The 14,126-nt window shown below is 44.4% G+C and overlaps 1 protein-coding gene across 1 annotated transcript in view; it reads left to right on the top strand.

Moving 5' to 3' along the window:
* Kif13b (kinesin family member 13B) overlaps positions 1-14,126 on the top strand; it is a 153,007-nt gene that overhangs the window by 97,486 nt on the left and 41,395 nt on the right. Inside the window, exons 20-26 of the mRNA XM_032918154.1 lie at positions 907-1,056; positions 1,345-1,473; positions 5,876-6,046; positions 7,041-7,198; positions 9,111-9,243; positions 13,375-13,521; positions 14,087-14,116. Of these exons, the coding sequence (XP_032774045.1) occupies positions 907-1,056; positions 1,345-1,473; positions 5,876-6,046; positions 7,041-7,198; positions 9,111-9,243; positions 13,375-13,521; positions 14,087-14,116 (918 nt within the window). The remainder of the gene's footprint in view (positions 1-906; positions 1,057-1,344; positions 1,474-5,875; positions 6,047-7,040; positions 7,199-9,110; positions 9,244-13,374; positions 13,522-14,086; positions 14,117-14,126) is intronic.

The raw sequence follows: 14,126 nt of genomic DNA, 5'->3' as shown, positions 1-14,126 counted from the left end.
GTTCTGGGGTTCTCTTTGAGGCAGGGGCCAGGCCTTCTCAGCACACTGCAGGCATTGCTCAGCAGTGGATGGGTTCACATTCATCAGAGCACCTGGTGTTTGCACTGCTAGGAAGGTCTCCGAAGGCATTGTGATCCCAAAGTGCCCCAGCTCTGTGCTGCTGCTGGCGCCTTTGTTGTCAGGTTTCCTTGTTCGGGTCAGTCATGTAGTTGTACATGCTTAAAACAGAAACACAGCCCATGTATTTTGTTGTTGTTTATTTCTACAGGTTTCTTTTGGGACAAGATCTCTCTGTAGCCCAGCTTGCTTTTGAAGTCGTGCTCTTCCTGCCTCAGCCTTCTGGGTGGGATTATGGCGGTGCACTGTCCCAGCCTGCTACCTGTACCAGTGTTTTCCATTCTGCTGGTCCTGTTTCCACATGGACTTGCTTTCTTCATTAGCTTTTTAAAAAAATTCATTCATCTTTATAGCATCATCAATAGAAATGGCTTTTTATGGTTAGATATACTTTTGCATAAATTCATAATTTTCTTCAGTATTCCTCTCCTACTTTGACTTAGAGATAGGTATAAAAGTGAATGCCAAAGAAGTTCAGTTGCTGCTGTTGCTGATCTAATTTGCAGTAGTGCATTTAGCAACTGAGTAGGATCATCTTGCCTAAAAGATCAGTGAAGAGGTTAGTGCTCTCAGCTGGTTCTTTTTAGTCACTGAGGCAGGAGAATCTCCATGAATTCAAGACAACTGTGGTCTGTGTAGTGATTTCTACACCAAGGCCATGCAGTGAGACCCAGTCTCCAAAAAATAAAATCAAATCAGGATACAATGGTAAAAGTTGTTGACCAAATGAATTTGTTTTATGAGATTCTTTTTTTCTTCTGAATTTGTATGTTTGTGTATCTCTTTTAGGTTTCCCGGTCCTACTTCAAGCGTGCTGACCCATTCTATGATGAGCAGGAAAATCATAGTCTCATCGGTGTGGCCAATGTCTTCCTGGAGACCCTGTTTTATGATGTGAAGTTACAATATGCTGTGCCGATCATCAACCAGAAGGGAGAGGTTGGCTCTCACTCCCTCAGCCGGCAGACAGTTCAGGACAGTGAGGGGTGCTGACAGGACACTCGTCGTTAATACCTTTGTTTTTTAACCAGTCTGACTAGTGATAAGTATTTGTCTCATGAGCACCCTTTCCTGGTTTACTTAGATTGCAAAGCAGTTGTTAGAAACTCACCCTTTAGTGTCTCACACATCGTGTTACCCTCTGGCTTTGTCAAGGGAGGCAGGTCCTGGCAGGGAGAAGGAGTTGAGTCAGCCCAGCAGCCATGTTTGCTCTGCTTCCTCCTTCAGGTGGCAGGCCGGCTGCATGTGGAGGTGATGCGGCTCAGTGGGGCCATTGGGGAGAGGATTGCAGGAGGAGACGATCCTACAGAGGTCAGCTCTGAGAAGGAAGTCCAGGAGAACAGGCTGGTCTGCATGGTAAGCCAAAGACCTCTTCTAGAAGGAGCCAAGGTGGAACCATCAGTGAGATTGTAGGTTATACAATAAACTCATTTTCAACAACTTATAAATGCCTATCTTCAAGAAGTCTTTTAATGCTCAGTGCCTTAGGGATTGTGTTTTGACAAACTGTGGAAAGACCCACTCAACACTGCCAGTACTTTCTCTGTAGCCTTGGATCAGTCAGTCACCTCTTTTCTCGGCCACTCAGCAATCAGGGTGAGTGAGCTGCTCACCTGTCCGGCCCGTCTGAGTTTTCTATTCCCGGAACTCTCCAGTTCTGCTGAAGATCAGTGTCTGCTCCTCTGTGGTCCTGTCACCTTAGCTGTTTCATTTTCACCTGGCCCAGCTTCTCTATACCTCCCTGGTTACTCAGTGCCTTTGCCTGTGCCATTCCGGCCAAACAGTTCCTAGCCCTTTCTGTCTGGTCTCCTGTGCACGATCCATGGCAAACCATGAGTGTTATGTAGAAGTCCTGTCAGGTCCCAGGGTAGAGATGAAGATGCCAGGTTCCTGCTGTCTAGTAGCAAGAGATATGTGGGTATGAGCAGAAGCCTCTAGTGTACGATCTGTTGCTGTGATATAGCAGGTGCCAGATGTCCCAGTGGACAGAGGTTGAGGAATATTCTGGGAGGATGAGGGTGTCAGCTAACACCAGATTTACAGGTGCTGTGGTGTTTCCTGGGTGAATAGTATAGAGGGTCTCATGCTCCCTGGCACCTGCTCCTTCCTCCCTCTTTATGGTGCAGTCCTTGTCTGAATCTCCAGATGCCCCCTAGTGGGCCAGTGCTGCTAGTGGTTCGGAATTCTGACAAGATTTAGTGACAAAATCAGCAAGAGTCTGTAGTATTTAAAGGAGATGACTAAAAGATCTGTGAAGAAGCCTAGGCCAGCTCTTGATTCTAAACTCATCCTAGGTCAAGCTTCTTCCTCAGTAAATATTTCTACACTTGAGGTTGTTGGAAGGAGTAAGTTAGCACACAGCCATGCCAAGGGTGAAGCTAGTGCTGTTGAGAGCTGAGCCTCTTTCTGCAGCTGCATGGTGAGGAAGCCTGCTGTGCTCTGAGACGAGCTCCTGCACTGGGAGGGGGCAGTTCTTAACTCCTAACAGTCTTGTTCTTACTCATTTGTACTTGGCTTCAGAACCTTTTCCTCAAGGTCATGTGCTTGTTTATCAGAGGTTGAGATGTAAGCTTTCTGGCTCTGTGTGGCCATTTCTGAGATGACAGACAGTGATCACATCTCCAGGAGATCAGCTTTCGCAGTGTATAATAATGAGAATGATCACCGGCCGTGGTGGCATTATAGCCTTATCCCAGGATCTGGGAGACAAAGGCTGGTGGTTCTCTTAAGTTTGAAGCCAGCTTGGTCTATAGAGTGAGTTTTAGGGCAGCCAGTGCTACACAGAGAAACCGTATATTAAAGAGGGGAAGAATGGAAATTTGTCACTGAAAAAAAAAAATGTGTATCTGAGCTAACATGGCTATTTTTTTTTTCAGAGCTGGGAACCGAACCCAGGGCCTTGTGCTTGCTAGCCAAGCACTCTACCACTGAGCTAAATCCCCAACCCCTGGCTATTTTTAAAATAACAAAATATATTGAGATGTAATGGAAAATACGAAGCATGAAAGTAGTAAGAAAAGTGGTCATTCCCTGCCCACCTGCTCCACAGTGTCCCAGCAGCTCAGCCCGGCTCAGTCATACACTTCATGTCGCCCCACCCCAACCCCTACCCCCAGGAGTAGCTTGATGCCACCCTAACATCATACTTCACCTACAAGTAGCATGTGCCTTCAAAAAAGTGGGCACCTTAAAAAAAAATAAAAGATCAGCTGGGTGTGGTGATGCATGCCTTCTATCCCAGCACTGGAGGCAGAAGCACGTGGATCTCTGATTTTGAGGCAAGCCTGGTCTACAGAGTGAGTTCTAGGACAGCCAGGGCTATACAGAGAAACTCTTGTCTTGAAAAAACAAAATAAAATAAAAATAAAAAAAGTCAATCAGTCAGAATAGTAATTCCTTAAGGTCATAAACCACATAGCCAGCTTTCTTAGGTGTCTTTGGTGCCATTACCCAGGTTCCTTTTATTTCTCGATGCTGTACTCTTCTCACCTTGAAAGCTGCTTGCTGTAGCCCCTGTGTTGTCCTGTGACTCTGTTCATTGCCATTGCATCTGTGCTCAGAGATGTCAGACCCAGGTTGGGAGTAGCAAGGCATAGTGCACCACAGAATCAGAAAGCAAGAGTGTGATATAGGTGGTGCTGTGCTTTTCTGTCAACATTACTGGTTTTTAAAGTTACCTTCATGCCATAATGAACTCTTAGATTTAATATATGTGTCTTTCAATCCTGGGTATTTATTATTTATATCAAATCTCCAGTCTTCCAAACTTTGGGTGGTGGTAGTCCCTTCAGTTCTGCAGACATGATAGGTTTGGGGTACAGTAGACATTTTGTCTTATCTTGTAAACAGTTCCTTTTCTGGATCCAGAATCTATTATTTCTTAAGAAGCAGTCTTCGTTTGAGTTGGACATACTTCTTAGAGATCAAGCTCTAGCTGTAGGGGTTCACTGAGTAAGAAGACAAGGGCAGATAAGGAAACTCCTGTGGAAAGTCAAACGTGGGGACAGTCTCAGTCCCATGAGTGAGGGAGATCACTGGCTGTACAGACGTTGCACTAATTTCCTGTAATGATAGAGTACACCCATATTTCTGTTCTCAGAAACATTACATTGAAAGCTCCAGGCGTCATCAATTCCTGCCAGTTCACTTTGGCTTTTTCATGTTGAGTTGCAAGTGGGGTGCTATCCTGACATCTTGTGGCGATTTCAATTTTTTGTAGTAAAATTCAAAAAAACCAAAAAAACCAACCAAACCAAACCACCAACAACAAAATAACCAGCCTATGTGCTTGGGATGTTTTCCCCATTCCTGGTGCTCTTCTTTCCTGGCAGTCTCAACCCTAAGGAGCACCTGTAGAGGGCAGGTGAGCACATCTGACCTTGCCTTTGGTTTATTCCAGCCTTTGACTGAGGTTCATTTCTGTAGGAGCTAACTGCTTTCAGATGGAATTCCATCACAATTCAGCACGAGTGTTAGATCTGCTCAGCAGCACCTGGCCCAGCCGTCAGTCCTAACTCTGTGGTTTTACCACCATCACAAGCTACCACAGAAATTCCAAATTGAAATCTAGATGCTGCTGCCAAAAGTATGAAGAATGTTTGGTATGGGCAGCTGGAGGCATGGCTCAGTGATTAAGAGCATTTGCTGCTCTTCCAGAGGACCTTGGTTCCACCAGCTACTTATACCGGCTCACAACTGTGTGTAACTCCAGCTCCAAGGGGTTCTATGCCCTCTTCTGAAGGCACCTGCCCACACATCACATTCACTTATACACACAAGGGGTGTCTGTGTGTGTGTGTGTACAAGTCTGTAAGTGTGGCTGGAGAGATGGCTAAGAGTGGTTAAGAGTACTTGCTGTTCTTTAAAGGACTGGAGGTCAGTTCCTAGAGCCCATGTCAGGCAGCTCATGACTTCCTGTTACTCCACCAGGGGATCAAATACCTTCTTTTGGACTTCACAAGAACCTAGACTCACATGCATACACACATACACAGTACACACATCCATATAGTTAAAATAATAAAAAAATCTTTTATAAAAAGGGCTCCAATGTAGGCATTTTTTCTGGGGTGTTGGTCCTACTGGGCATGTGCTTGCAGCCATACTTTGTAATTAGAGACTCTAGGGTCCTCTCATCCAGAGCTTTCTTTGAATGTTTGCTGGCATTCTCCAGGGAGAGGTTATCAGGGTAAATGTCAGTGTAAAAAACAGAAACTCTGTGGTCTTCACTTCCTCTCTTCTCCCCTCCACATGCTCAGTGACATTCCCAGTAGGAGTTAAGTAAAAACAAAGTGATACGGTCGTAGCACACAGCGTTTCTGTTTCAGAACTGAGCGCCTCCTGTCCTTACCTTATGATAGAGGAAGTGCCTGTCCTCTCTTGAAGGTTTGCTGCTTATTTACTCAGACATGGTTTTGTGCTTTGCTCATTGTGCTGAATGGCTTTGTGCTTTCCTTATGAAATGTGGGGTGATACTGATTTCCAGAAACTTCTTCTGCAGTAGTGGTGATGGTATATCCTACATTCTGACAAACTAGGGTTCTAATGCTCTTGTCAGCTTCTAAGTGCTGCCCAGAATCCACCCTGGTATCTGATTGCTGTCACCCTGTGTCAGGCTTCTGTCCTAGTCCTGAGCCCACACTGAATGAGATGTGCCTCACATAGGTGAGTGGTTGTGACAGAGTTAGGGCAGGACCTGAATTAAGTGCTCCTTGGAGCGTGTTGGTCGAGCCTCATGTGGAGCCTTCTTTGCTTTCAGGTTAAAATACTCCAGGCCACAGGGTTGCCTCAGCATCTGTGCCACTTTGTCTTCTGCAAATATGACTTCTGGGATCAGCAGGAGCCAGTGACCGTTGCTCCCGAAGTGGACACCTCTTCATCTCCCACCAGCAAGGAGCCACAGTGTATGGTTGTGTTCGATCATTGCAGCGTGAGTTCTTTTCAGTCTGCCTTGGTGTTTAAGTTGTTCTTGTAAACACAGCTAAAGAGGGAGTACTGAATCTTGGATGATTGTGCCAGTATTCATATTGGGGTGTTCTCAAGTCTTAGACCAAGTGTTAGTTTATTTAGTGTGTCCACAATCAAGAGTGAACTTCTGTCCAGAGAAAGGCAAGGCTGTGTAGCTGTATATATGAATGAGCACTCTTCTCCAGAGGGAGTTTGTTTCATAAAAAGGTTAAGAAACTAATGTTCTAGTGAAAACGAAGGTAGTAACAAGACCAGAGACCACCCTGCTGGGCACCCCATGTTCTGCCACGTTGATTGGTTATTCTGTCAGCTGGACCTGACCTATTGTTATTAATGATGATGTTTTTGTGGGCTGAATAAAAGTAGTGATTATCACTGTGCCTTTGGCTGTTACTGTCAGGACTTGGACTGACTTTTGCTGTTTTTGACTCACAAATGAAAACAGGCTCCCAAAACATTGCTAAGAAAACAAAATAATTTCCTATTTTTATAGACTGTTCTTTCAAAGTGAGAACCTTTAAAGTTCAAAGTCAATGCTATGTTTGTGTATGTTTTTATTTTAAAAGGTTGATTTTTTTTTGAATCATGTGTTTCTTTATGGGTATGCTGTCCACATGAGTGCAGGTGCCCACAGAGACAAGTGGCATCAATCTCCTAGATCTGGAGTCAGATAGATGGTTATGAGTCACCACATGTAGGTTCTCTGGAAGAGCAGTGCTCGGCCTTAAGCTTGGAGCCATCCCTCCTGTCCCTTTCAAAGCCATACAGTATATGAAAGCCAGAGTGATAGTCTGTGTGTGCACTGCTGTTTAATGATCCTTTGTCCTATGAGGAAACCATGCCACTGTTTCTGTGCTTCATTCCTGGTATCTATCATTAAGGAGGTAACACCTAGTTTAAGTGCTCGAAAGATCAAGCAAGCACTTGCTGCTCTGTAATGAGCTGTTGTGTTTCAGGAGTTCAGTGTTAACATCACAGAAGACTTTATTGAATATCTCTCAGAAGGGGCCCTGGCCATTGAAGTGTATGGACATAAAATGAATGATCCCCGGAAAAACCCAGCCCTGTGGGATTTGGGAATCATCCAAGCAAAAACAAGGAGTCTTCGGGACAGGTGAATTTTTTTAAATTAATTAACTAAGTCATTAATTAATTATTAATGTATCAATGCTTTGTCTGCATGAATACCTGCATGCCAGAAGAGGGCATCAGATCCCTTTACAGATGGTCTTGAGCCACCATGGGGTTGCTGGGAATTGAACTCAGGACCTCTGGAAGAGCAGCCAGTGCTCTTAACCACTGAGCCATTTCACCAGCCCCGACAGGTGAATTTTTGATAATCCACTGGATTCCCATTTCTAGCTTTAAAAATACTGCTGGAGATGACTCTCATTTATTTTTAAATTATTTTGCTTTCCTTTCCCTTGTGTATTTGTGATATGTACATGTGTGCATACATATTTGAGTGGGGGTGTGGGTATGTACTGGTGCCTGTGGGAGTCAAAATGGACATGGAATGTTTTCCTCAATTATTCTTCACCTTCACATTGAGGCACAAGGCCCCTCATTCAAATTCAGAGCTTACTTAGTAGGTTTAGTCTGGTGGGATCCTGTGTCTGCATGCTTAGAGCCATAATTGTAGGCAGGCATTGATCCATCCAGCAGTTATGTGTGCTCTAGACTCTAGTGGGCCCCCGTGCAGTAAGCACGTTCGTTATTGAATCATGATCATTATTATATGAATTAATGGTCACCTTTTCCCAAGCATCACCACTCTAGGGCTGTAGTCTACCAGTAAAATTTCCTCAGAGCACTGAACTTTACTGAACAGTGGAAAAACACATGTGGGCGTTTAAGAAGCAACAGTAAAATGAAGTTCAGGAGAAAGGTCATTTACCACAGTGAGTTTTGTCTGATTAGCAGCCATGGAGAGACAGACAGCGCTCTTCGGTAGCATTCACGTTGACACTGCCTCTGGCTCACAGGTGTTTGTTGCTGGTTGCTCGTTTGATTTTGTGCTGCTGATGTTTGAACCCAGGGCCTCTTGAAGGCTAGGCAAATGCTGCAGTTTTGCATCCCTAGCCCTTTCCAGTTTTGAGTGCCACCAGTGTTGGGAGAAGGTAGCATAAGTGAGTTCAAAAGGAATGACTCAAAAGCAGGGATGTTTTTGCTGCCATCTAATTATAGACAAGAACCAAATTTTCTCTTTTAGCAAATCCTAAATTAGAAGGTGAGATTTCTTTTCTTAATTTTCTTATGAATTGACCCAAGAGCACATCCTTGTCAAGTCATGGATGACACCTTCCTATATCATCCTGTTTGGCTTCTGAGTACCGACTAGAATATTTCAATCATTGGATAACTATTTTCAAGTGCATTTGTCATTATACCTCCCCATGAGTTCTCTAGTTCTGTGTGTATCTGTGTGTGTGCATGTGCATGAAGATTTATGTGAGTTTGAACTCTGAGCCATTGTTCTAACCCATATGTAATTTGTCTAAACAAAATAAAAGTACAGGTGAGGTGTAGCTCAGTGGTAGAGCATTTGCTTAGCACATGGAGGTCACCTGAATTCAGTCCTCAAAACTTGAAACAATGGGAAAACAGAGCCATCCTAGATTGACGCTGTTTGACTTTTGGTTATTCACGTTATTCGCCATTATGTTCTGTACATTTCTTTCTGATCTAATGATCATTTCACTGGGCTTCTTTGTTTACGGTCATTCTCCGTGTTAAGAATGGAAGGTCCCATGCTGTCTGTATTGAAGTAGAGAGGCATGGTTTGGGGGCTGAGGAGGTAACTCAATCTGCAGGATGCTGACCCAGCATGCATGAAGCCTGGGCTCGGTTCACAGTACTGCATAAACTATGCTGGCATACACTTGGAATCTCCGAAGAAGGAGGCAGGAATATTGAAAGTTAAAGGGTACCTTTGACTGTATATTGAGTGTGAGCACAACCTGGTATACATGAAACCCTGCCTAAAAAAGAAGTGTAATTTCTTAAGACCTGCATATATTCCCTAGGTGGAGTGAAGTCACCAGAAAGTTGGAATTCTGGGTTCAGATCTTGGAACAGAATGAGAATGGCGAATACTGCCCTGTGGAAGTAATTGCTGCAAAAGATGTCCCAACAGGGGGGATCTTCCAGCTCCGACAGGTACCAACACTGCCGCCATAGTAAACTCCTCGACACTGGATGACTTATACTGGATTCAGAACGTTTGATAATAATGATGATGAAATATAAAATGGTCAAGCCCATTTCTTTGGAGTAGTTACATGTATTGACATTTTTTATCTATTGTGTATGTTTGTGGATAGGTGTATGCCACTGTGCGCATGTACGAGTCAGAGGTCAGCTTGTGAAACTTGGTTTTCTCTTTTCCTTCTACATATAGTCTTGGGGTTTGAAATCAGGGTGTCAGGTGATGGCAGCAAGGCTCTTTACTTAGCTGTCTCCCTGGCCCCTTTCTAGGTTTTAATTTTCATTTTCAATCCCATTTCTTATATAAAAATTGTTTCTTTTATTGTCTAAAGTCATATTACTTAGTGGTGTTTTAAAAGTAGTTTCTAAAAGGGTTAAAATAAACTTTTTGAAAATATTTTATTATTTTGTATGTATGTGTCTGTACATGTGTGAGTTTGTATGTAGGACACAGTGCAGGTCAGAGGACAATTTGGAAAAGTGGGTTCTCCTCTGATGTTTGGGCCTTGAGAATTGAACTCAGGTCCTCAGGCTTTTGAAGCAAGCACCTTTACTGGCTGAGCCTTCTTGTTGAGTTGAAAATGAGAAATGTTCAAGGAAAACTTAGAACTGAGGAGTGGGACGTAAGGCAGACGTACCAGTCAGCTGCTTGTGCTCATGAGCATGAGGAAAGCAGTTCAAAGTGGCAGAGAGGGCTGACCGCAGGGGCTGACTGCCGGCTCCCTGCTGGCCCTGCAGGGTCCTAGCAGTGCACTTGTGAGCTCTGTCAGCAGAGGGGACCAGTGTTGTGGGTTTGGGTGAGAATTAAGAGAGTGTCGCTTGACACATGGCAGCTGTTAAGTGTGTGTGGCCGAGTCCATGCAGCACAGACTATGGAGTTCTCCTCGATCACCCAGATGAATGGCTGTCTGTCAGTCTGTGCTTCTGACCAACAGTGACAGGGTGGGTCTCCCGTACATAATCTGTCTCTTAGCAACAGTGTTCATATTAGTTTCTTGGTAGCAGTCTTCATTGAAGGTTTCCGTGTATGCCCACATTTCCTCCTCCTGCTGGTCCTCCCTTCTCCCCTGCGCCCTCTCGTCGGCTCTCATGTCACGCATCACAGATAGTGGAAAATCTCAGTATAATTGGTACAAATAATTGGAATTACCCCTTTTTACAACACTAGGCCTCATTTCACAAATCTAGTAGGCTGTTCTCTAGAATTTTCATACTTTAATTTTCATACTAGGAGGCTGGAGAGATGGCTCAGTGATTAAGAATATTTTCTTCTCTGCCAGCTCTCAAGTTTGGTTCCCAGCGCCCAGGTCACATGGCTCACAATCACCTGTAATTCCATTCCTAGGCCATCTGTGGGCCCTACGTCATGACATTCACAAAGGCACACACATACACATAAACAAAAATAACAAATCTTTAAAACCTATATTATTAGAATTGCTATAGAAATGAATGTTTAAAGCATTCAAAGAAAAACATGAGAAAAGGTTGAAGGAAAGAGTGTTCGAAATATTTAAATTTCAGATTAATGTAGAAGGTAGAAGCAAATGAGTTTCTCGGATGCATTCATGCACAGGTAAGAGACTTAGAGCAAAAGAAGAGGATTTTCAGCCACAGTATTATGTAGGGAGACCCAGCTGAATTCCAGAGGGTGAAGATTTTCCTAGGCTTTTTTTGGGGGGGGGTACGGGGGACTGGCTTAGGAAGTCATCTTAGGAAGCCAGGCTAGGTGTCGTTTCTGTAGCTTACAGTCAACTGGATGTCAGTGTCAGTTATACCTCAGACCTCTGACTGGGAGTACCTACAGATGCCCCTAGTTTGTCAGAAAGACTTCAGTGAAGGATGGGCATCCTCTCCTCAGTGCTAAGACACTCTAGCTTGGTAAAGGGCTCCCCTGTTAGGTGACAGGGTAAGGACTTGAGGTGGGACTCTGCTTGATCAAAGGCCCTCGTAGGAGAGGCGGGTAGAGGCTGTCACAGAGTCTTGGGCAGCTTGTTGAGCTCACCTGAATTTGATGTTTAAAATTGGGCCACACTGTTCTTGCATGGGCCAGTGGCAGGGTAAGGGATCATTTGTAGCCATGGTGAGATGCTGCAGGAGCAGATGGACAACCACAACAGCTGGATGGATTCCGAGTAGTGGCTGAGGGAATGTTCCAAAGTGTTCTCTGAGACAGTAAGCCTTTCTCTGACTGTCTTCCATGTTATGACCCATTTCAAACATTCAGGATAGGAAAAGAGGCAGAAGGCAGCTACTTGAAATGATGAAGTGGTCTCTGACTTACTAAAGTGGGTAAAGGTGCTTGCCACATAAGCCCAAAGACCCAAGTTCAGTCTCTGGGACCCTAGTGAAGATGGAAGGGAAAAAGTGACTGGAAAGTTGTCATCTGACCTGCAGTGTGAACTGTGGCATGTGCATCTCCATATGCACACATAATAAACCAAAAAAAAAAGAGTAATAATAATAACAATGAAATAAAAAAGTTTGCTGAGTGACTTTTCCCTTAAAATATTGGATGGAATGCATACTCCTTGGAAATGTTCCAATCAGTGACTGTTAGTAGGGCCAGTGATAGCCTGAGTAGATGTTCCTGGCTGTGCAGAACTCTTGGTAGCTGATATTCTGGATGAGAGGTAAAGCAGTTGACTTGAAAGTGGATGTTTAGGTTCTGTTGCTTAGATGCTCTTCTCTGTTCCTACCATGTGTGATGACTTGGGGATACTGGGAGCTCTGCCTCGGTGTGCACAGCCACAGGGCTTGTTCTGGACACCCACGCAGGGTCAGTCCTGATCACATTCTTTGCACCTTAATTTCTTTAATTCTGGGAAAAGGGCAATGATTCCAAGTTGTCACTAACTTTTTTTTTAGACTCTGCTTTTTTTTATAGCAATTAATTGATTTAAGTATGTGTCATGTGTGTGTTTAGGCATGTGTGTACATATGTGTATGCAGGTCAATTTTTATTTATTTGGTGTTTCTGGACAGGGTTTCTCTGCATATCCCTGGCTGAACTGGACTTGCTCTGTAGACCAGCCTGGCCTAGAATGCATGGAGATTTGCCTGCCTCTGCCTCCCAAGTGCTGGGATTAAGGTGTGCATCACCACTGCCTGGCAGTTCTTATTTTTAAAACAAGACTGAATGCCGACTTTGGTACCCTGTGCTTCAATGTAGGCTGCAAGTGTCTTTCTGCACCGTCTCTTAGAGATGGACCAGGCTGTCACACTTGCAGCAGTTGTCAGCATTCTGCATTCGATATACGTCTACTGCATTGTTCTTCACAGCACTACAGATCACTTATCCGTGCACTTGACTGTTGAATTGCTGGGGCAAAGGTTGCTTACAGTTTGAAGTTACCTAGCCCTAGAACCGCTTGACCAGTTTAAATTCCTGTCCCACAGGATTGATACTATCTGTCTCAAACTTTGATCTCTATTGGAAGTAATTTCTAGCTTAGCAGGTTGAAATGAAAGCTCTCATAGTTACCTTGTCAGGAAGTTGGCCTTTTTTCAGTCTAGGTCTTCTAAGGTAGCCCCAGGATAGCCTAGAACTCTATGCAGCCCTGGATAGCCTGGAACATAGAAATCTCCCTGCCCATCTCTGGAGTGCTAAAGTTACAATGTGAACCACTATACCTGGCTCAGTTGAACATTTTTTATTAGACACTGTTTGCATTTCCTTTGCTTATAAGTTTTCATTTACCTGGGGGTTCTGTCAAATGCCAGCATTTGGCAGGCTGAGCTAGGAGGATTGCCTTAAATTCAGAAATAGGCCATGTGGGTTGTGAGTGCTGTATCAACTGTGTTGCTACATAGCAAGCCCCATCATTCATTGAAACACATTTTATTTTAGTTTCTTATTATTTAGGAATTATAAAAATGCTCATTTTGTTTTTATCTGAAGAAAAATACATTTTCCTGACTAGGTTAGAATTTATGCTTTAGTATTTAACAGTTATGAAATAGATGAATCTCTCTAAAGCCGATTGCATTTCTCTGTATCAGCCTGTAGGGGTCTCTCTAAACCAGAGTTTTGAAACTCAGGAAGATGATGTGTGTGTGTGTGTGTGTGTGTGTGTGTTGCAGGGGCAGTCTCGGCGAGTTCAAGTTGAAGTGAAGTCAGTGCAGGAGTCAGGGACTCTGCCACTGATGGAAGAGTGCGTATTGTCGGTCGGCATTGGCTGTGTGAAAGTTAGACCGCTCAGGTCCCCCAAGACGCACGAGAGCATCCATGTAAGTTTCTGGGCCTGCTGGGCTCTTTGAAAGGCAACAGCAGAGCAGAATCTTTTGAGACATTGCTGCCCCTTCCCCACCATTGGTGTCTCCTTCAGTGCACTGTCTTGACAAGAGCCCCTTGTTACTATGTCACTGCGTGTTGTCCTGGTTTGTGGTGAACTGAGAGTTAAAACCTCTCAGCCTAGCAAACCACCAAGACTAGCGGTGATTAACTCACCTCCCCCCCCCCCATGGCCTACCCCTCTAAAGAACCCCCCACTGGCTGGTAAAGACTCTTTGCCAGCGGGTGTTTGATTTCCCCGGGAGTAGGGGGTGGTAAGCCCAGCAGGGAGGGCATTGTATGGGCTCTGAAAAGGTCAGGGGAGGCTCTTCACTTTCCCCTCGAAGCTCCTAGTCTTACCTGCTTCCTGAGGGCAGATGAGGCTGGGTGGGAGGCCGAGGTGTGATGAATCAGTTAGACAGGAAGACAGGAACTGTGGGAGAAGGCTGTGGTTGTGGACAGAGGCCTGATTTGTGGGTAAATAATTGTTTTGGTCCTACATAATATGCTGTTTTCTTTTAGGAGGAAGAGGAGGACATGGACAGCTACCAGGTAATTGAGC

Source organism: Rattus rattus, chromosome 12 (genome assembly GCF_011064425.1).
Source record: "Rattus rattus isolate New Zealand chromosome 12, Rrattus_CSIRO_v1, whole genome shotgun sequence".
Lineage (NCBI taxonomy): Eukaryota > Metazoa > Chordata > Mammalia > Rodentia > Muridae > Rattus > Rattus rattus.
The sequence above is the reverse complement of the archived record's forward strand: the minus strand, read 5'-3'. Positions and strand labels throughout refer to the sequence as shown.